The following is a 20,950-nucleotide window of genomic DNA, read 5'->3' on the forward strand; positions in this document are numbered from 1 at the left end:
CCTGTCTGATGTTCAGACTATGCTTGCAGATGTAAGAGAAGAAATCCGTACTGCCCTGCCCACTTCACTGTTGCTCCAAGCAGAGGAAACTGCAGTTCTGAAATACATCAAAAAGCGTGAAGACTTCTGCCTGAAGCCCATACACATGTTGGACCCCAAGTATGCTGACAAGAGCATCCTGTCTGGTGCAGAGATCAACAAGGCCTATGGTGTCATCACTACTGTGTCTCGCCTGGATGAGGGCAAGGTTCTTGGCAGTCTGGCAAAGTACACTTCCAAGCAAGGGCTTTGGAATGGAGATGCAATATGGCAGTCGTACCAACATACCTCATCAGCCACTTGGTGGAAGGGACTTTGTGGATCTGAGGCTCTTTCCCCTGTTGCCTCCATCATCCTCCAAATCCCACCAACGTCTGCCGCCTCAGCGCGCAACAGGTCCTTGTTTGGGAACACACACACCAAAGCACACAACAGGTTGACCAATACAAGGGTTGAAAAATTGGTGACCATCCGGGCAACTTTGAGGATTTCTGAGCCTGACAACGAGCCATCCTCAACAAGCTTGGAAATTGACAGTGAAAATGAGGCCTGTTGAGTCTGATGGTCAAGAGGTGGACATTGAGGAGGTCCGGGGAGAAGACATGGAAGCCTGAGAGGAAGACAACCAAAGCTTTAGTTTCTAGACTATCATTTTACAGATGTATGTTGAAAAGATTTTTGGGTGATGCGATGAATCATTTAATTAAAGTTAAATTCATTTTTTTTTTTTCTATTGGAAAGATTTAATAATTTGCAATTATGTCTACTTATGATGAGGTAAAAGGGTTTTGTTTCTGTCTTCATATGATATGGTAAATATATCCAATGCAAAAAACATCTCTATTTAAATTGTATTAATATGCATATATTTCAGTTACTTCCCATATATTCACAAGGAAAGTTTCCACCTCTGAATATTCCCCAAAATATGCAACCCTAATCATTACACAAGTGCACCTTGTGCTGGAGACAATAAAAGGCCACTCTAAAATGTGCAGTATTTTCACACAATGCTACAGATGTCTCAAGTTTAGAGGGAGCGTGCAATTGGCATGGTGACTGCAGGAATGTCCAACAGAGCTGTTGCCAGAGACTTGAGAATTAGGCAGTAGATACAACCGGCCTCACAACCGTAGACCACGTGTAACCACGTCAGCCCTCCACATCCAGCTTCTTCACCTGCTGTAATAAAGCCCCTTTGGCCTCCCGGGTGGCGCAGTGGTTAAGGGCGCTGTACTGCAGCGCCAGCTGTGCCATCAGAGTCCCTGGGTTCGTGCCCAGGCTCTGTTGTAACCGGGAGGTCCGTGGGGCGACGCACAATTGGCCTAGCGTCGTCCGGGTTAGGGAGGGCTTGGTCGGTAGGGATGTCCTTGTCTCATCGCGCACCAGCGACTCCTGTGGCGGGCCGGGCGCAGTGAGCACTAACCAAGGTTGCCAGGTGCACAGTGTATGCGCGCTGTGTTAAGAAGCAGTACGGCTGGTTGGGTTGTGTATCAGAGGACGCATGACTTTCAACCTTCGTCTCTCCCGAGCCCGTACGGGAGTTGTAGCGATGAGACAAGATAGTAGCTACTACAACAATTGGATACCACGAAATTGGGGAGAAAAAAAGGGTAAAAAATAATAATAATAAAAAAATAAATAAAGCCCCTTTGTGGGAGAAAACTCAAACTGATTGGCTGGGCCTGGCTCCCTAATGGGTGGATCTGGCTCCCAAGTGGTGGGCCTATGCCCTCCTGGGCCCACCCATGGCTGCGCCACTGCCCTGTCATGCCTAATGAATGCATTTACATTGACCAATTTCCTTCTATAAACTGTAGCTCAGTAAAATCTTTGAAATTGTTGCATTTATATTTTTGTTTATTATAAATGAGTGTTTAGGATATGCTCTGAGACCAGGTTGAATGTAATGGAACTGAGGACAAGGACTATGGTAACTCATTCACTATAAGCAAACAACCTTATCACGAGTGTGGCGATGCATTCGTGCATTGTGGAAGGCGTCGCCACATTTGTGATTTGGTTTACATTTGTTTGTAGTGAATGGGTGACCGTGCACTACATGGACAAGATCACACAAAAGGTTTCTTATATCAAACGTAATAGTATCTGAGTAACAAACATGCTCTGTGCTTTATCTCAGGTTGAAGAACAATGTCGAGCAGCCTCTGTTGACGGACAACTTCCTGTTGATACTCTGCTATTGTTTTTTCAACGACCCCGAATATCTCCTCAGCAGCAGCTGAGGAAATCCCTCAACAACTGTATTTGAGACATTCTTTGATCATTCAAATTGAGTCAATAACCTGAGTTCTTCTTGGCTGCTTCACAGCGGTCTAAATATTGACGCGTCACAGATTATTTTTTGTTGTTGGAATCCTTCAGAATAAAAGTCCCGTTCTGTATACTTTTATACTAGTTATCATACAGATAATAATGTAATTATTTCTATAAGAATGTAATTTGTAAAAAAAAAAAATCTGGCTTAAATGGTCAACAATATTTTTGGGTTTGTACTCCCATAATATATTGCACGAAAATTATCTGTATATTGTGTCGCATTCTTCTCAGGAGCATTTCAGCTTTCCAGGAGTGTAGCAGCTAATATTGCAGCCATATTTAATATCGGACATACATACTGCAGTAAAAGGTGTTGCAGTAAAAGGGGGATCCATTTTACTCGGGAGCACCTGTAGTTTCCAAATCCACAGAGGTCGTCGTTGCTATTCTTCCATGCCATCCCTAGGAGGGGTGCTTCACTTGAGTGGGTTGAGTCACTGACGTGATCTTCCTGTCCGGTTTGGCGCCATGGGGGAGATATTCGTGGGCAATACTCGGCCTTGTCTCAGGATGGTAAGTTGCTGGTTGGAGATATTCCTCTAGTGTGTGGGGGCTGTGCTTTGGCAAACTGGGTGGGGTTATAAACTGCCTGTTTGGCCCTGTTGGACGGGGCCTCAGTGTCTCCCGTTCCTCCTGTCTCAGCCTCCAGTATTTATGCTGCAATAGTTTGTGTCAGGGGGCTAGGGTTCTGTTATATCTAGAGTATTTATCCTGTGTTATCCGGTGTCCTGTGGGAATTTAAGTATGTTCTTTCTAATTCTCTCTCTTTCTTTATTTCTTCCTTTCTTTCTCTCTCTCGGAGGTCCTGAGCCCTGGGACCGAGCCCTAGGACTATGCCTCAGGACTACCTGGCCTGATGTCTCCTTGCTGTCCCCAGTCCACCTGGCCGTGCTGCTGCTCCAGTTTCAACTGTTCTGCATGCAGCTATGGAACCCTGACCTGTTCACCGGATGTGCTACCTGTCCCAGACCTGCTGTTTTCAACTCTCTAGAGACAGCAGGAGCGGTAGAGATACTCCGAACGATCGGCTATGAAAAGCCAACTGACATTTACTCCTGAGGTGCTGACCAGTTGCACCAGTTGCACCCTTTACAACCACTATGATTATTATTATTTGACCATGCTGGTCATCTATGAACATTTGAACATCTTGGCCATGTTCTGTTATAATCTCCACCCGGCACAGCCAGAAGAGGACTGGCCACCCCTCATAGCCTAGTTCCTCTCTAGGTTTCTTCCTAGGTTCTGGCCTTTCTAGGGAGTTTTTCCTAACCGCCATGCTTTTGGGAATTTTATTTTGAAGGAAAAGCACAGTAGTCATTATCTTATTCTTTCTTGGTCTTGTTATTCTTGCTAGCGGAAGGGAGGTGCCAGATAGTTTGCGGCACATTGTTATGTTTCACCATATTGGATCACTCCAATATATTGGTATCACTCTGCGGCGTAGGGATACACCCGAGGTGAGGATTTACAGATTTTCTCCCGTGTACACCTATGTCACTGCTGGGGTCCGCCCCTATATGAATGGCATTCCGGCTCTTTCCAGTGAGCCTCTTGGGTCAGAGCATCAACAGGGGCATTGACAATGGCCAGGATAGAGATGATGGCATCATTTGACTCAAGAAACCGCTTCAATTTTTCAATTTTCAATTCCACCTTGTAGTGCAGTCTTGCACTACAAGGTGGAATTGAAAATTGAAAATGTTGAAGCGGTTTCTACCTCATCATTATTTAATCCAATATTATATATGTAGATGAGAATGTAGTATCAGTAGACAAAACATGAACCTGAACTAATAAGTTCTCTCAAGACTGGCATCCCCATCTGGCATTATGTAGACTTTAGTTTTTCAGCACCTACTGTGCTCCTGTGGAAGTATTCCACAGCTGCGTTCACTTTGTCCACAGTGGGCTTCATCACCTTCAGAGCATCTCTTACAATCAGGTTGATTGTATGGGCTTTACTATATGATTACTGTTTGGAATAAGAAATCAAGAATGTATTTACGTGTGAGTGCCTTTGTTCGCCGTTTATCTCTTTCGGAACCAGCACTCCTTAGGAAGGTTGTTGGCCTTTCAGCGGCAAGCTTGTATGGCTCAGATTGTCCGAAAGGGGTGTCCTCTTTCCCATCTTCTACTGTTGTTCACTCTGGAACATAGCTAGCCAACCGTGTCGACGGTTCCCATCCCATCCCATATTGAAGTTTTGGATAGCTACAACCCTGACATTTTCCATAACATCAATAGACTACTAAGGGCCATCATCACCCCTCCTATGACTTGTAGTGTTGAGAGACCCTTCTCCACTACAGGCCATATCCAAACATCCATCCAATCTTGCATGCCGACTGCATGTCTCAACAATCTAGCTCTGTTGTTCTTTGAAAACAAACTCAATCAATGAAAGTGATGGGGGCATGTGAGCATGTTGCTTAAAGGTGATTTTGACCATTTAAAAAAACAACATGCTCACATGGCCCCATCTCTTCCATAGATGTTTAGCTAGCATTGGCTAGTTTCTCCTGCTCCATAGACAACTTTCAGGGTGAGTCCTTTAATGAAAACACATTCAGGGCTTTCTATTTATATTCTTCCTTTCTTCTTTGTGCAATAAGCTATTTGCACATATTCCTGTGCCGAGCTCCTGGTGTCCGACCCGCTGACCATGGTCCATCTTCCGAAAACATCTGAAACCCTACCGCTTCTTAAAAAAGACTTCTCAGTTCCCCCACCCCTTTGCACTTGTCTTTTCCTACAAAACACTGACTTTGCTGATAGCTCTGGATAAGAGTGTCTACTAAATGAATAAAATGTACAAACGTAATGTAATATACTGAACACTTATTTCTCCATATTTTGTGACAGTATAACTTTTCCCATTTTATCACTGCACTTTGCTGCTGTAGAATCTCTCTCTCTCTGAATTTGTAGGTGTTAGACATTTGTATTTCATTATTAAGTTAGTTTACTGTCGGACTTGGACAGTCGGCCTGAGGGGTATACTACAAAGCAGAATCAATGAGTTAGCCAGCTAACTTTCCTAAATATTCTGAAATAAGTGCAATTAACACAGAGGAAAAATAATTGTGCAGGTAAAGACACCTCACAATAAACATGCGTTATCAACATTTATTCTGTTATACAAAGGCAGATTAAATATATACATTCCTAGATTAAACAAACATGTTTCAGAAGGTTCATTTATATGAATGGGAACACTTGATAGATAAAAAAAAAAAGAATTCCTCAGAGTGTATATTGGCATCAAGCTCAGAGGTAACAACAAACACGATAGGAATTGTTCAGATCCTGTGGAAACTGGAAACATAAGCACAGAGTAACTGATATTGTGAAAACTACTGTAGGACAATTCCATGGAAACGGAATTACGCTGAGACTGAATTTCACTTTAAAATGTATGCCAAACAAACATTTTAACAAACAGTACAACTCTATGCACAACGACTCATTTGAACAATTTAAAATATATAATTTACTGTACAAACTGTGCAAAGTTTGGTAACACATTAAGGTAAAATCTCCCTCAGGTGAATTGTTATCAAACTTTGTTACCGGCACAGTTCTTCCTGTAAATGTGTTTTTGTTAAACTTTGCGGAGATTGTTAAAAGTAGTCATTGTGCATAGAAAATGGTTTGTTAAACTTTGAAATCAATGGTTTTTGTTTGGTATACATTTTAAAAGTGTCTCAGCATAATTCCGTTACCATGTAATTTCCCTTTAGCAACATCAAAACAGATGTCTTGTCGATGTAAAAATGTTCCACATTACATCTACACGTAAAACATGTTTTATGTACAAAAGGGAGGACGTACAGGTAACAGCCAAAATAAAGGAAACACCAACATAAAGTGTCTTAAAATAGCGTGGTGAGGAGTCGTCGTGTACCGTGTCCGGAAGACTCCATCATTCATTTCTGGATTCAGGGTTCACTCAAACATAGTTTTAAGCGTTGTTATACTATTGACAACTACAGCTGATTTCAGGATTGTATATCAATTCGCTCTCCTTAAATATTTGTAATCTGACATATTCGTTTGTCTCTGAATTGTTTAATCAAACTTTCCACAGCCAGCTCCTTCCTGATAGAGCATACAAACTACAAATCGGTCTCCTGAATTAGCCTAGTGCGCATAGCTAGATCCTGTCCCGAGCTTGTTTTACCCGGCTAAACTAGCTGAACAATGCTTGTTTATGTCCTCATTGCAAAACTCCAAAAATACTTCACCCCCAACTTTAAAACTCCTTTGCTAGTTATATAATCATGAAAGAAAGACACCACGGATACAAGTTCAGTTTTGAGATCCACCTGCGTCATTAGCGTAGGGTAACTTTGACATTTCTGACTGGTCTTGGAAAGGTGACAACGGGCAGCCTCTCCCTGCTTGGCTCGATGAGATATGTAGTGATTTTACCAACAGACATATGTACAGTCTTATACCCTTAACCTATTTTAAACTGACTATTGTATTTGTTGATTAAATCTGATTTCTTTTTTTAAGGGGGTAGATCAGCTTTAATACTGCAGATAGATTGTGGATTCTATCAATGTAATTGCATAATTTCCAATCCCATATATATATATTTTTGCCTTTATTATTTTACCCTAATTCTACCACCCCTCCCCTAATTGGAGTAAAATAATTGACTACAATACTTAGGCTTCTACTTACAGCTTATACATACTATATACATTTTATGACACGGTATATTTGACATTAGGTATCTTTTTTTGTTCGTTTTTAGCCCCACCCTTCAGTTACCCTCAACCCCTCCTATCAATATCTGAAAACCATACAGTTTTCATTTCTAATTGCCATATTTTTTCAATTGTGCTGTAATGTTTCACAACAGTTCCGTACCTTTCTATTCTCATAATTTCTACAGATTGTATATTAAAGATGAATATTTTTACTAAAAGTACTACTATATTACTGATCAATTGACTATGGCTTTTCAAGTCAACCAACAGTGGTTTTTGCAGTTAGCTCCAGGTAAATGTTGCAATGCTTTAGCCATTCCTGAACCTGCGAGCAAAAACAAGCTATATACATATGTGCAGTACCAAAACAAGTGATCAAATTATTCTGTCTCTTCGCAGCAAAATCTGCAGTACTGGGATGGTTGTATGCCCCATATACAGTACCAGTCAAAAGTTTGGACACCCCTGCTCATTCCAGGGTTTTTGTTTACATTGTTTTTGTTTACATTGTAGAATAACAGTGCAGACATCAAGACTATGCAATAACACATATGGAATCATGTAGTAACCAAACCATTTGAGATTCTTCAAAGTAGCCACTCTTTGCCTTGACAGCTTTGCACACTCTTGCCATTCCCTAAACCAGCGTCATGAGGTAGTCACCTGGAATGCATTTCAATTAACAGGTGTGCCTTGTTAAAAGTTAATTTGTGGAAACAGTTTTATTATTTTACCTTTATTTAACTAGGCAAGTCAGTTAAGAACAAATTCTTATTTTCAATGATGGCCTAGGAACAGTGGGAAAACTGCCTGTTCAGGAGCAGAACGACTCGGGGGTAAGAACTTGCAACCTTTCGGTTACTAGTCCAACACTCTAACCACTAGGCTACCCTGCCGCCCCAGTTGAGCCAATCAATTGTGTTGTGACAAGGTAGGGTTGGTATACAGAAGAAAGCCCTATTTGGTAAAAGACCAAGTCCATATTATGACAAGAACAGCTCAAATAAGCAACGAGAAACGACTGTCCATCATTCATTTTAGACATGAAGGTCAGTCAATCCGGAAAATGTCAAGAACTTTGAACGGTTCTTCAAGTGCAGTCGCAAAAACCATCAAGCACTATGATGAAACTGGCTCTCATGAGGACCGCCACAGGAAAGGAAGACCCAGAGTTACCTCTGCTGCAGAAAATCAGTTAAGAGTTACCAGCCTCAGAAATGGCAGCCCAAATAAATGTTTCACGTTCAAGTAAGAGACACATCTCAACATCAACTTGAGATGGTTTGGGATGAGTTGGACCGCAGAGCGAAGGAAAAGCAGCCAGCATGTGGGAACTCCTTCAAGACTGTTGGAAAAGCATTCCTCATGAAGCTGGTTGAGAGAATGAAAAGAGTGTGCAAAGCTGTCATCAAGGCAAAGGGTGGCTACTTTGATGAATCTAAAATATATTTTGATTTTTTTACACTTTTTTGGTAACTACATGATTCAATATGTGCCATTTCATAGTTGATGTCTTCACTATTATTCTACAATGTGGAAAATAGTAAAAAATAAAGAAAAACCTTTGAATGAGTAACATTCTATTGGTTGCAATAATTTTCATAACATGCCATTTACACCAAAATAGAGATTTGGTTGTAAAAAACGTCCCCTTTAAGGAGTATACATTTTCCCCCGCTTAGTCAGAAATAGTCATATTCTATTAAGACAAGTAAAACCATTAATTGATTACATCAATTGGAAACAAATAAATACTCCTACACCATAATTTTTCAATTCATAAAATGTGTAGGGTAAGCTACATTGCATTGTATATTTGCCTTGGTAAACGAGGAAATCAGTTGTACGGATAGTCAAATAGATAAATGGCCCTTAGTCAATTTAAAATTGCAGGATTATATTGTTACGATGATAATACCCACCATTGGGCAAAATCATCTTGAAAAATGTTGGTTGCAATCAGGACTAAAAGATAAGCTCGACAGGAGCGGTAAATCGGTGGCCAACGATGGTTGCAATTGAGATCAGCTGTGCGGGTGATTTGAATGCATATTGATGGTTTAATGACAGATCAGCTGGATATAGTCTGGTGGCCATAGATGGTGCCTATTGCTATTCAATGTACCCGATTGGAAAATTAATCTTCTACTATAGGGACATCAGTATGGTCTCTCCCCTGTGAGTCCTCGTGTGCACTTTCAGATTGGTGCCACTGCTGAATCCTTTGACTTTTCTCTCCTGTGTGAATCCTCCTCATATGCACTGACAGATTACTGGCAATGCTGAAACCTTTGCCACAATCAGGACAGCTATGTGGTTTCTCCCCTGTGTGGGTCATCATGTGTATTTTTAGATGTCCCTTACGAGTGAATGATTTGCCACAATCAGGGCAACAAAATGGCTTCTCCCCTGTGTGAATCCTAATGTGCCTTTTCATAGCACTGCCAGTGCTGAATCCTTGTCCACAACAATAACAACGATATGGCTTCTCCCCTGTGTGGATTCTCATGTGTATTTTCAGACCTCCATTCTGCATGAAGCATGTACCACAAACAGGGCAGGAAAAAGGTTTCTCCCCTGTGTGGCTCCTCATGTGCACTGTCAGCTTACTATTTGTGCTGAACCATTTACTACAAACATCACAACAAAATCTAGCTGCAATGTGGGTTTGGAGGTGATCTTTCATACTTTCTGTGAACTCCATACATTTTCCACACACACCACAAATACCTTCTTTATCCTTTCTATGAGTTTTCACATGTTTAAGTAATGAACCCATGTGATGAAAAGACTTGTCACACACCTTACAACAACAGGGAGTATCATGACTTTGACTGGGAGATTTCAGGAGAGACAACTGTGTAGATTTCTTGACACAGGAGCTTTGTCCTTTCAGCATCTTTGTTCTCTTTGATTTGACTGGGTTAAAACCTGAAGGAGGTCCTCCAGTCTCCATACCACTGACACTTTGACTGTTTTCACTCTGAGCTGCAGAACAGTCTGAATTTACTGTAGAGAAAGGCTGAGAGAGACTAGTTGGTTCTGATTCTACATAGATGTCTCCATCAGGTTCTGTTTTGATCTTTTCAGTTTTAGTACTGGGTAGAGTGTCTCTCTCTCCGTTGCCTTCCTTTTGGGCTTGATAGAGATGTGAGGGCTGAGTTGGGTCTTCATCACGATCACTTTTCACACAGACAGGATTGAATATGAATTCTATGGTCTCTGCCTCAAGCCCTTTAAGCTGCTGTTCCTCCTGACTGGTCCTGAGTTCCTCCTGCTCTTCTTTAATCTGTATGGGCTCTGGGTCCTCTTGTCCCAGACTGGGGCTCCACTCCTGCTCACACTGCTGTTGCTCAGGGGTAACCTCCTCTTCAGAGAAAGAAAGAGTACGCTGCTGGAGGTCTGGAGGAAAGGAGAAAGGATAAAACAGAGAACTCAATGACATGTAGACCTACCTCCTGTCTGGTACGCCTGCAATAATTAATTATACTAGTCAAATATAATTGAACTGTAATTCTAAACTTTTAATCCTAAACAGTTAGGATTAGAATAAGTTTATGGTTATGGTTAGTAGATAGATTACATTTTACTGATGGACTATCCAAATAAAGTGTTACTGAAACAGATATTTGCATTCCTGAAACATTATTTTGAAGTATAATTTGATCTAATTAATTGTACTCAAATTGGCCCTTTTAATTTATAGTGTTGATATAATCTTCAATAAATATAGTTCCATCTAACAATGAGTAAGACATGAGGAATCCAATAAAATGATCAAAAGCCACCAATGATCGAGCCCAGGCTCTGTTGCAGCCGGCCGCGACCAGGAGGTCCATGGGGCGACGCACAATTGGCCTAGCGTCGTCCGGGTTGGGGAGGGTTTGGCCGGTAGGGATATCCTTGTCTCATCGCGCACTAGCGACTCTTGTGGTGGGCTGGGCGCAGTGCACGCTTACCAGGTCACCGGGTGCACAGTGTTTCCTCCGACACATTGGTGTGTCTGGCTTCCGGGTTGGATGCGCACTGTGTTAAGAAGCAGTGTGGCTTGGTTGGGTTGTGTTTCAGAGGACGCATGGCTCTCGACCTTCGTCTCTCCCGAGCCCATACGGGAGTTGTAGTGATGAGACAAGATTGTAACTGCTAACAATTGGATACCACGAAATTGGGGAGAAAAAGGGGGTAAAAAAAAAAAAAAAACTCTGTCCTGGGGCCCCATTTTATTTTTTGCCTTAGCACTACACAGCTGACTCAGTTTGGGAAACCCTGGCCTAGAGAAGGACCAACTGAATTACTTTCATGAAGGACAGGCTTGGCTTGTTGTGAGGATGACCATAAGTTATTTTCATCATACGCAAAAGCTACTGGTTTTCTACTCAAAGTTGCAAAGAAAATGTTATGATAAATGTAATAAACACAAGAGACCAACAACACTTATAAAAGAGTGTGGCAACAGCAAAAACAGCAGCATCTAGGAGGCAAAACCTGGTACTTTCACAATTTATTGTAAATACGGGAAGAAACGTCAATGACTATTTTCTCTGAATTGGGGAAGAAAATATAAATCAGATTCACTACTTGTCAAACATAGAGAAGTGATACTTTGTACTGGTGGTTGGAGTGGGATTGGAGTGGGGGATCATGGGTGACTTTTCACCATTTTATTAATTAACGGTGGGAAGAATTATGGTCCAAATCAGATGTTGCGTACTATATTTATTGACAGTATTGGGAAGCTACTCTGAAAAGATAGTTTACCAAACTGCCAAATACTTCACACTGGAAGAAGTTAAGCAGCACTAAAGCTACCCTTAAGAAAAATATAGTTTACTAAAGTTACTTAAAAGTACATCCAAACTAATTTGTAAAACATTATCATTTGTAAATCTGAAATGTCATAGACTGCAAGAAGAGATCAATTTGGGGTCAAATGTTAACAGCAGTGTTTTTGCTGCAGTCAACTAGCAATGGCACTGCGCCACAGCATTGTTGCCACCGTCCCAAAACTATGGAACATTAAAAAAAAAAAATCTGCCGAGATGCACTTTGAAGATGCTAGAACCGTCCATGTTTACTTTTTCCTTGCAAACAAAACAACTAATGACTAGAAAAATCCAACAACCCCATAGCAGAATAGTTTGTTTTTAACTAGTCAGCTTGTTGTTGCTCTATGCGAGAGAAATGTTTCTCTCGAGGTGCACTCAAGTTACAAGTACAATAGGGAGGGAAACTTGCTTCTGACAAGCAAACAATGCTCAACAATTCTTGCAATCGTAGGGGAAAACGGCAGTTTTAATGTCCTTTGTTAAAAAAAGGGGGATCCCAGCTTTCCATTGCTACTTTATTTATTTTTTAACTGCTAAATATGTGCGTACTGCACCATTTTAAACTCAAGAGTTTCTAGCAGCGGCATGGTTAATTAAGCAAGTTACTGCTCAGCAATTCCCTGTGAGTGCATATGGGAGAGTGGCGCTGAATGTAACACGGGTCAATTGTAAGGTAACTTGGGGTAAAACACCACCCTACCTCAAAATAGTTTTTTGGGAGTGACTTAAAATTGTGATGAAACATTACATTTTTAGTTGAGCAAGAGTAGTGACAACCAGGGAAAGTGTTGGGGGGGAAAAAGTGACAAGTAGTTTCTGTGACAAGTAAAGTCAGGGGGAGTGTTACCCCGTGTGGCGGGTTAACCCAAGTTACCCTAACAGGCCTACATTATATTCCAGGGAAAGGGGACCTAGGTCAGTTGTCCAACAATGTATTCAACTGAAATGTGTCTTCCGCATTTAACCCACCCCCTCTGAAACAGAGAGGTGCCTTAAATCGACATCCACGTCGTCGGTGCCCGGGGAACAGTGGGTTAACTGCCTTGCTCAGGGGCAGAACGATAGATTTCTACCTTGTCAGCTCGGGAATTCGATCCAGTAACCGAAACACTCTAACCACTAGGCTACCTGCTGCCCCATTCACTATGTTTATGCATGTTTTCTGCTAAATAGTTAGTTAAAATATCCCATTTGGGATCTGGGTAATGATTAGACCAATAAGGCAGGGGTATTCAACTCTTACCCTATGAGGTCCGGAGCCTGCTGGTTCTCTCTTCTACCTGATAATTAACTGCACCCACCTGGTGTCCCAGGTCTAAATCAATCCCTGATTTAGAGGGGAACAATGAAAAAACGCAGTGGAACGGGCTTCGAGGTCCAGAGTTGAGTTTGAAGGCAATAGGGTAAATGGCGATAGGCTGAAACATGGGATTGCCTATTTATTAATAGCCAATATTCTGCATCAGTTCGGCTACAGGTGATGATGCTTATATCTAGCCATTGACTCTCAGTTCCATTACATTACACATAAGAGTCATTGAACGAAGGTGTCTTCTGTACGGGGGAGTTTTTTTAATAGCCCTGACACCCAATCTGAACATTAACAGCTGTTGCTTGGGTACGGTTTTGCTTGCGGTACGGTTTTGGAAGCATTTTGGAAGTATTCTGTGTGTTAGTGTAACTTGGGTAGTGTAGCTTCATCAGATCGAAGCACACACAGCTGTATGAATCTGTTCTCATTTAAAAAATATATATTTAAGATTCTTTCTCGCTGATTAAAGATAAAGGCCATTTTTTTAAAGCCTTATTGCAAGCAATGATTATTGACATGTTTTAAATGTTAAAATGCATCGGGGTTGTAGTTTGCATGAGTCAGTCGTGGGTGAAGTTAATGGCTGAAAACTGCCTAATTTTCAAATGCTAGCTAATAGCATACCTGATAATATGGACCATGCATAGGCTATACGCATGGTCCAACAGGTTAAAATAATACATCATTTTATCAATATGTTATTGGGCTCATTTCTGGAAGTGGAAATTATATTTTAGATGATGTCAGCAACCTTTCCCCCCCCCCCATTCATTTTGGAGTAGAATGTCCTTTCAAAAAGTCACCAGAACTGAGCTTCTCAGTCCTTCTATAATGAACCAAAATATAAAACATGCAGCAATTTCAGACTTTACTGAGTTACAGGTCATATAAGGAAATCAGTCAATTTAAATAAATTCATTAGGCCCTAATCTATGGATTCACATGACTGGGAACACAATTTATTTTTATTTTTTTAAAGGTAGGGGCGGGGATCAGAAAACCAGTCAGTATCTGATGTGACCACCATTTGCCTCAGGCAGGGTGACACATCTCCTTCACATACAGTTGATCAGGTTGTTAATTGTGGCCTGCGTAATGTTGTCCCACTCCTCTTCAATGGCTGTGCAAAGTTCCTGGATATTGGTGGGAACTGGAACACGCTGTCGTACACGTCGATCCAGAGCATTCCAAACATGCTCAATGGGTAACATGTCTGGTGAGTATGCAGGACATGGAAGAACTGGGAGATTTTCAGCTTCGAGGAATTGTGTACGGATTCTTGCGACATGGGGCTGTGCATTATCATGCTGAAACATGAGGTGATGTAGGTGGATGAATGGCACGACAATGGGCCTCAGGATCTCGTCACGGTATCTCTTTGCATTCAAATTGCCATCGATAAAATGCAATTGTGTTGTTGTTCGTAGCTTATGCCTGCCCATACCACAACTCCACCACCACGGGGCACTCTGTTCACAACGTTGACATCAGCAAACCGCTCGCCCACACGACACCTTACATGTGGTCTGCAGTTGTGAGGCCGATTGGACATACTGACAAATTCTCAAAAATAACATTGGAGGCAGATTATGGTAGAGAAATTAACATTACATTTTCTGTAAACAGCTCTGGTGGACATTCCTGCAGTCAGCATGCCAATTGCGCACTCCTTCAAAACATTTGTGGTGTTGTGTGACAAAACTGCACATTTTAGAGTGGCTTTTTATCGTGCCCAGCACAAGGTGCACCTGTGTAATGATCATGCTGTTTAATCTTGATATGCCACACCGGTCAGTTGGATGGATTATCTTGACAAAGGAGCAATGCTCACAAACAGGGATGTAAACAAATGTATGCACAAAATTTGCAAGAATGGAACATTTCTGGAAGCTTTTATTTCAGCTCACGTTGTATTTATATTTTTGTTCAGTGTAGTTCACTTCTCCCAAACCCTGTTTAATGGATATTATGTCAATCCTGTATAAATGAAAAGAGCCAATTTGGGTGCAATCCATTAGCTTAATTTCAGAGATCAAATAAAATGTAAAACAAAATAATGTTGTATGAATGTTAATATTATCTGTTTCTAACTACATAAACGACTTCAGAACGATCAGAGATCGCCATGGCTTGTTCAAACATGGAACGACTCTCATTTAAACTGCAACTTTTATGCTATTTTTGTCGCACTCTGAAGTAGGAGTTGTGTTCTGATATTCAAGGAAGTGCCTGATGAATTTTCTACCACAAAAGGGGTCCCCGGCGCAAAAAAGTTTTGGGAACCCCCGAGTTAGCCTACCTGCTCTGTGTAGGTTTATCTCAGGTTGAAGAACAATGTCGAGCAGCCTCTGTAGACGGACAACTTCCTCCTGATACTCTGCTACCGTTTTTTCAACGACCCCGAATATCTCCTCAGCAGCAGCTGTTAATCTATCGTTCAGAAAAACCCTCAACAACTGTATTTGAGACATTCTTTGATAATTCAAGTTGATTAGCTAGCTGTGTTTTTATTTTAGTTGTTATCCCTGTCCGTGCGTCATCAACAGAATCCGGGCTCTACTTTAAAAAAAAACTCCACTGTTAGTGCATGTTCAAGTTATTACATTGTTGCGCTATAGCCACCTGCTGGACTGGAGTGCAACATGGAATTTCTCTGTCCTACAAAATGAAGATTGGTTCAGTTGTATTAACGTTGAGTAAGAAACATGCCCTGTGTAGCTTTATCTCAAGTTGAAGAACAATGTCGAGCAACCTCTGTAGACTGACAACTTCCTCCTGATACTCTCCTATCGCTTTTTCAATGAGCCCAAATATCTCCTCAGCAGCAGCTGTTCATCTTTTGTTGAGAACTCAACTCTATTTTAGGCATTTTTAGATCATGCACGTTGATTAGCCATCTAGCTGTTCTGTTTTAATCATGTGTGGCATCTGCGACAAAAGATCATCACTATCATCACCAGCTTCCACACCACAAAGTCATAAACCCCGCCAATTTTTACAATTTCTCTGACCATTTTATTTTAAAACTAACCCTTAGAAAATATGACAAATACAATGTGTTTAGGATTCTCTCAACTCCTGTGGACACCAGAGGGCACATAAGCACAAAGTAACCAACATTGTGAACACTACTTTAACAACATCAAGAGATATAATGTAGCAGATTTCAACATATTGAGAATTTTGACTCTCGAAACAAAAAACATGTTTTATGTACAGATAGAGGACATAGGTTCAAATGTCTGTTGCATCATCCTATAACGAATGAGTAGGAAGTACTGTTGCTCAGAAATCCACTAACTGCTCTCTGTTAGACAGTGATGTGGAGAGCTTATGTTCAAGCAGTAATACAGTCATATCTTATTCACCCAAGAGTTGTGTCCTGAGGTGCATCTCCTCTCACAGGTGAAAGTTAGTGATTTCTTACCCTTAGCATTGATATGTGACCTTTTATGATCTCTTCTCTCTTTGATTTGACTGGCTTTAAACCATTCTCCATACCACGTTGAACTGCAGAACAGACTGGGTTGACTGCAGAGAGGGGCTGAGAGACACTGGTTGGTTCTGATTCCCTATAGTCCTCTCTATCAGGTTCTGTTGTGATCTGTTCAGTTGTAGTACTGGATAGAATCTCTCTCTCTCTCTCTCTCTCTGTTTCCTTCCTTTTGAGCTTGATGGAGATATGAGAGCTGGGTCCTCATCAGTCACTTTTCACACAAGCAGAAGTCAAAATTGAGTATTAAAAAAAACAATTTTTTTTATACATTTTTATTTAAGCGCACATAAAGAACATGTACTATACATACACAACATACATTTTCTGTCTTTACAAAGGAGCAAAACTACATTCACATGTTAAGGGTACATTTTGGCTGTATAGAGCATTTCAAGAGTCCGAATAAGATAAAGCCACAGAAAAACAACAGAAACAACAAAAAAAGAAATGACAGAATAAGACCAGTACAATATGTCAGGAACGCCGACCAGACACCTTCATACCTATGCTGTCTATGTTGCAAGGTTGATGTAATTCTCTCCATCTCAGCAAGTTCCCCACATAGACCTCACCACATATCTTTTGAGGGTGCATGTTTATTTTTCCAGGATTCTGTTACACATTTCCTTGCTGCTGCTAAAAGATCATCTATCCATTTAAGTGGAAAGGATTGGAGTGTATCCACAGGAACAATACCTAGAAGGAGATCACATGAGTCTGGTTGAACAGTAATACCTGTGGTGTCCTGTATAACATGGAGAATTTCAGACCAAAAAGACCAGATTCAAAATGGAGCCTTTAGTATCAATCTCAATCCCCTTAAACGGCTCTTCCTCCTGTCTGGTCCTGAGTCACAACAGTTGATACAACAGTAGTAGGCTTGATTACCAACAATGACGAGAGAGCCTACAGGGAGGAGGTGAGGGCTCTGGGAGTGTAGTGCCAGGAAAATAATCTCTCCCTCAACATCAACAAAACAAAGGAGATGATTGTAGACTTCAGGAAACAGCAGAGGGAGCACCCCCCCTATCCACATCGACGGGACCGCATTGGAGAAGGTGGAACGCTTCAAGTTCCTCGGTGTATACATCACTGACAAACTGAAATGGTCCACCCACACAGACAGTGTGGTGAAGGCGCAACAGCACCCCCTCAACCTCAGGAGGCTGAAGAAATTTGTCTTGGCACCTAAAACCCTCACAAACCTTTACAGATGCACAATTGAGAGCATCCTGTCGGGCTGTATCACCGCCTGATATGGCAACTGCACCGCCCGCAACCGCAATTCTATTCCTTCTGCTATATTTTGTTGGGCTTCATCGATTGATGTAGACTGGCGCCGTGCTTGGCTCACTACACACAAATGTATGGTGACCAATAAAGTAAAGGAGATCTCCTTTAAGATTATCCATAGATTCTAACTGTGTAATAGCTTTATTTCTAAATATATACCTGATGTTACCAGTGAATTCAGTTTTTGTGAACTAGAAACGGAATCTATTGAACACCTGTTTTGTAATTGTTTACATAGTGAGGTGTTCTGAACTGTTGTGAAACTATATCTTGGCAACAAAGTGCATACAGCCATTGAAATATCAAATGTGGACATTATTTTTACTACACTGATTCCACAATTGAACGTCAGTATGTCATAAATCTTTATTTTATTAGGAAAATGTTTCATACGCAAATCTAAATTTAAGAACAATTTAAAAACATCTGATTTGGAAAACTATTTAGAATCATTAAAACGTATACAAAACAAAATATTTAAAAGATGTATTCCCTTCATGTCTGTATTTGATTTGATATTATGTGGATTTGTATTTTTTTCTCTTCCTCAGTTCTTGGTGTAATACCTCTGGCTGTTCTGTTTTTTGGGGTTTGCATGTTACTGTTCAATAAAAAAACAAATGTAATAATAATTAACACTAAAAACAAAATTAGAAGAAAATATATATAGATTTTTTTTAAAGAAAAAAAAAAAGAAAGGAAGAAGTGCAAGGGTTTACTCCTCCCAAAATCTGACCACGAATTTCATATTTTTTTATGGAGGTCAATTAGTGTTGAAATTCTGCAAACAAAAAATGTAATTGCTAATTTGCTACGTGAGGGCAGTGGCGACCTGTCATTTTGTGTCCCAACTGCGTGAGGGTTATTTGATTGAGGTTTCCTTTCATTCTTTATCGATTTGTGATTGTTGCTTAGCTCATAGTACTTTGTTCTATATTCCACTTTGTCGTTATCTATAGTTTCACTCAGTGCTAGGGGGTTAAGAAATAATGTAAAGTGCAAAGTATTTATTTTTTGCCAAACAGCTTAAAACAGATTTATGTTTTTTTCAAGAGTCTCATTCAGTTGCTACTGACGTCAACTTCTGGAGATCTCAGTGGGGTAATGATGTATGGCTCTCTCATGGTTCTGAACGCTCTGCTGGAGTTATCACTCTAAAGAATAATTTCAATGGAAGTATTTTGCACTCCGACTGTGACCCTTTTGGTCACTTTCTTCTGTCTTGTTATCAACTGTAACAACATCATCATTATTGTTCCCAAAATTTATGGTTACAATTCCAAACTTGAATATGATTACTTACTTGAATCTTTAGAAAAGCATATTCTCCATTGGCTAACCAAGTTCCCGAATGCTTTATTTATAATAGGTGGGGATTTTAATATATCTCCCCGAATAATTTAATTGATAGATGGCCTCTGGGACAGTCCACTTCTATGAACACAAGTTTGAGGCAGTTTATGGAAAGGTTTGATATTATAGATATTTGGAGAGTAAAGTTTCCTAATGACAAGTCTTTCACATGGAGTAATAAGGCACGTTCCAGACAATCACGCATAGATTCTTGGCTGGAGTCTAAATGTTTTGATAAACAGGGTATTTCTGTTAACATCCTGGCCACTCCCCTTCCATGATCATAGAGCTATTTATATTGACATTCAACTTTTTATCTCTGATAATGGCCTTGGCAGAGCATCCTACTGGAAGCTTAATAGCTCTATATTAAAATATGAGTTGGTCAAGATGGAGATAAACAATTTAATTACACACTTTTGGAACAAAGCTATAAGTGACAATTCATGCAGTAATAACTGGGAGCTTTTTAAATATGAGGTTGGAAAATATTTAAGAAAATATGGGACTTTTCTTGCCAAGACAAGGAGAGCTGAAAAAGAAAGTGTAATTAGATTTAATCTTCAAAGATAGTTTTATTGTCTTCATAGACTTTTATAAAGCCTTTGATACAGTGGAACATGAGTTTCTGTTTCTCTCCCTTGAGAAATGTGGTTTTGGGGAATTATTTTGTAGTACTATTAAAACTCTTTATATGAATGGGAACAGTTCAATTAAATTAAATCATTGTACTTCTCCTAGATTTGATTTGAAAAGAGGGATTAGGCAAGGTTGCCCAATTTCTTCTTACCTCTCCCTGCTTGCAACCCAACTTCATACAAGTTCCTTTAAATCCAACAATATAAAAGGGATCTCTATTGCTGACAGAGATATTATCGTAAGTCAACTTGCAGATGACACAACCCTGTTTTTGAAAGATGCTGACCAGATTCCTAGAGCTGTCGATGTGATAAATATATTTTCCAAACATCTGGTCTTTGCCTAAACCTTAAAGTGTGAATTGTTTGCTGTTAAAGACTGTGTGATAGCCTCTACGTATATGCAATATTCCAGTCAAGGAAAAAGTAACATACTTTGGGATTACCATATCTACGGATCAACAGGAAAGATGCTCATTAAATGTTATACCTATTATTGAAAAAAACAAAAAGAAGTTGAACCATTGGTTGCAGAAGGATTTATCCTTGAAAGGTCGAGTATTGCTTTCTAAAGCTGAAGTTAGGTAAAGCGGTTAACCAGGTGCTTTTCAACTTCATCTGGAAAAATCGTACACATTGTATTTGGAAATCTGTCGTTATGAACTCATATGAATATGGTGGTCTCAATTTTTTAGATTTTCCTACTTTGAATAATAGTGCAGATAAATTGGGCTAAACATTTTTTAAAGAATCAAACTTCATCCCTCATTATATCTTCTCCCGTTTTGTAACTGTAACATTGATAAGACTCCTGCAAAATTATCTGCTTTTCATAAACAAGTATTCATAGCATGGTCGTTAATATATAAACATAATTTTTCCTCGCATAGGTATTTAATTTGGAACAATAAGGACATTTTGTATAGAAACAA

At 40.2% G+C, this 20,950-nt stretch overlaps 1 protein-coding gene across 1 annotated transcript; it reads right to left on the reverse strand.

Moving 5' to 3' along the window:
* Positions 1 to 5,494: 5,494 nt before the first annotated feature.
* On the reverse strand, positions 5,495 to 15,786 carry LOC109897824 (zinc finger and SCAN domain-containing protein 22-like). Its single transcript, XM_020492422.2, has 2 exons — positions 15,538 to 15,786; positions 5,495 to 10,502 (listed from the first exon to the last, which is right to left on the reverse strand). Exons 1-2 carry the CDS (start codon positions 15,707 to 15,709, stop codon positions 9,238 to 9,240), a joined length of 1,437 nt encoding a protein of 478 aa, XP_020348011.1. The 5' UTR covers positions 15,710 to 15,786; the 3' UTR covers positions 5,495 to 9,237.
* Positions 15,787 to 20,950: the final 5,164 nt, after the last annotated feature.

This window comes from Oncorhynchus kisutch, linkage group LG10, assembly GCF_002021735.2.
Source record: "Oncorhynchus kisutch isolate 150728-3 linkage group LG10, Okis_V2, whole genome shotgun sequence".
In the NCBI taxonomy this organism is placed as follows: domain Eukaryota; kingdom Metazoa; phylum Chordata; class Actinopteri; order Salmoniformes; family Salmonidae; genus Oncorhynchus; species Oncorhynchus kisutch.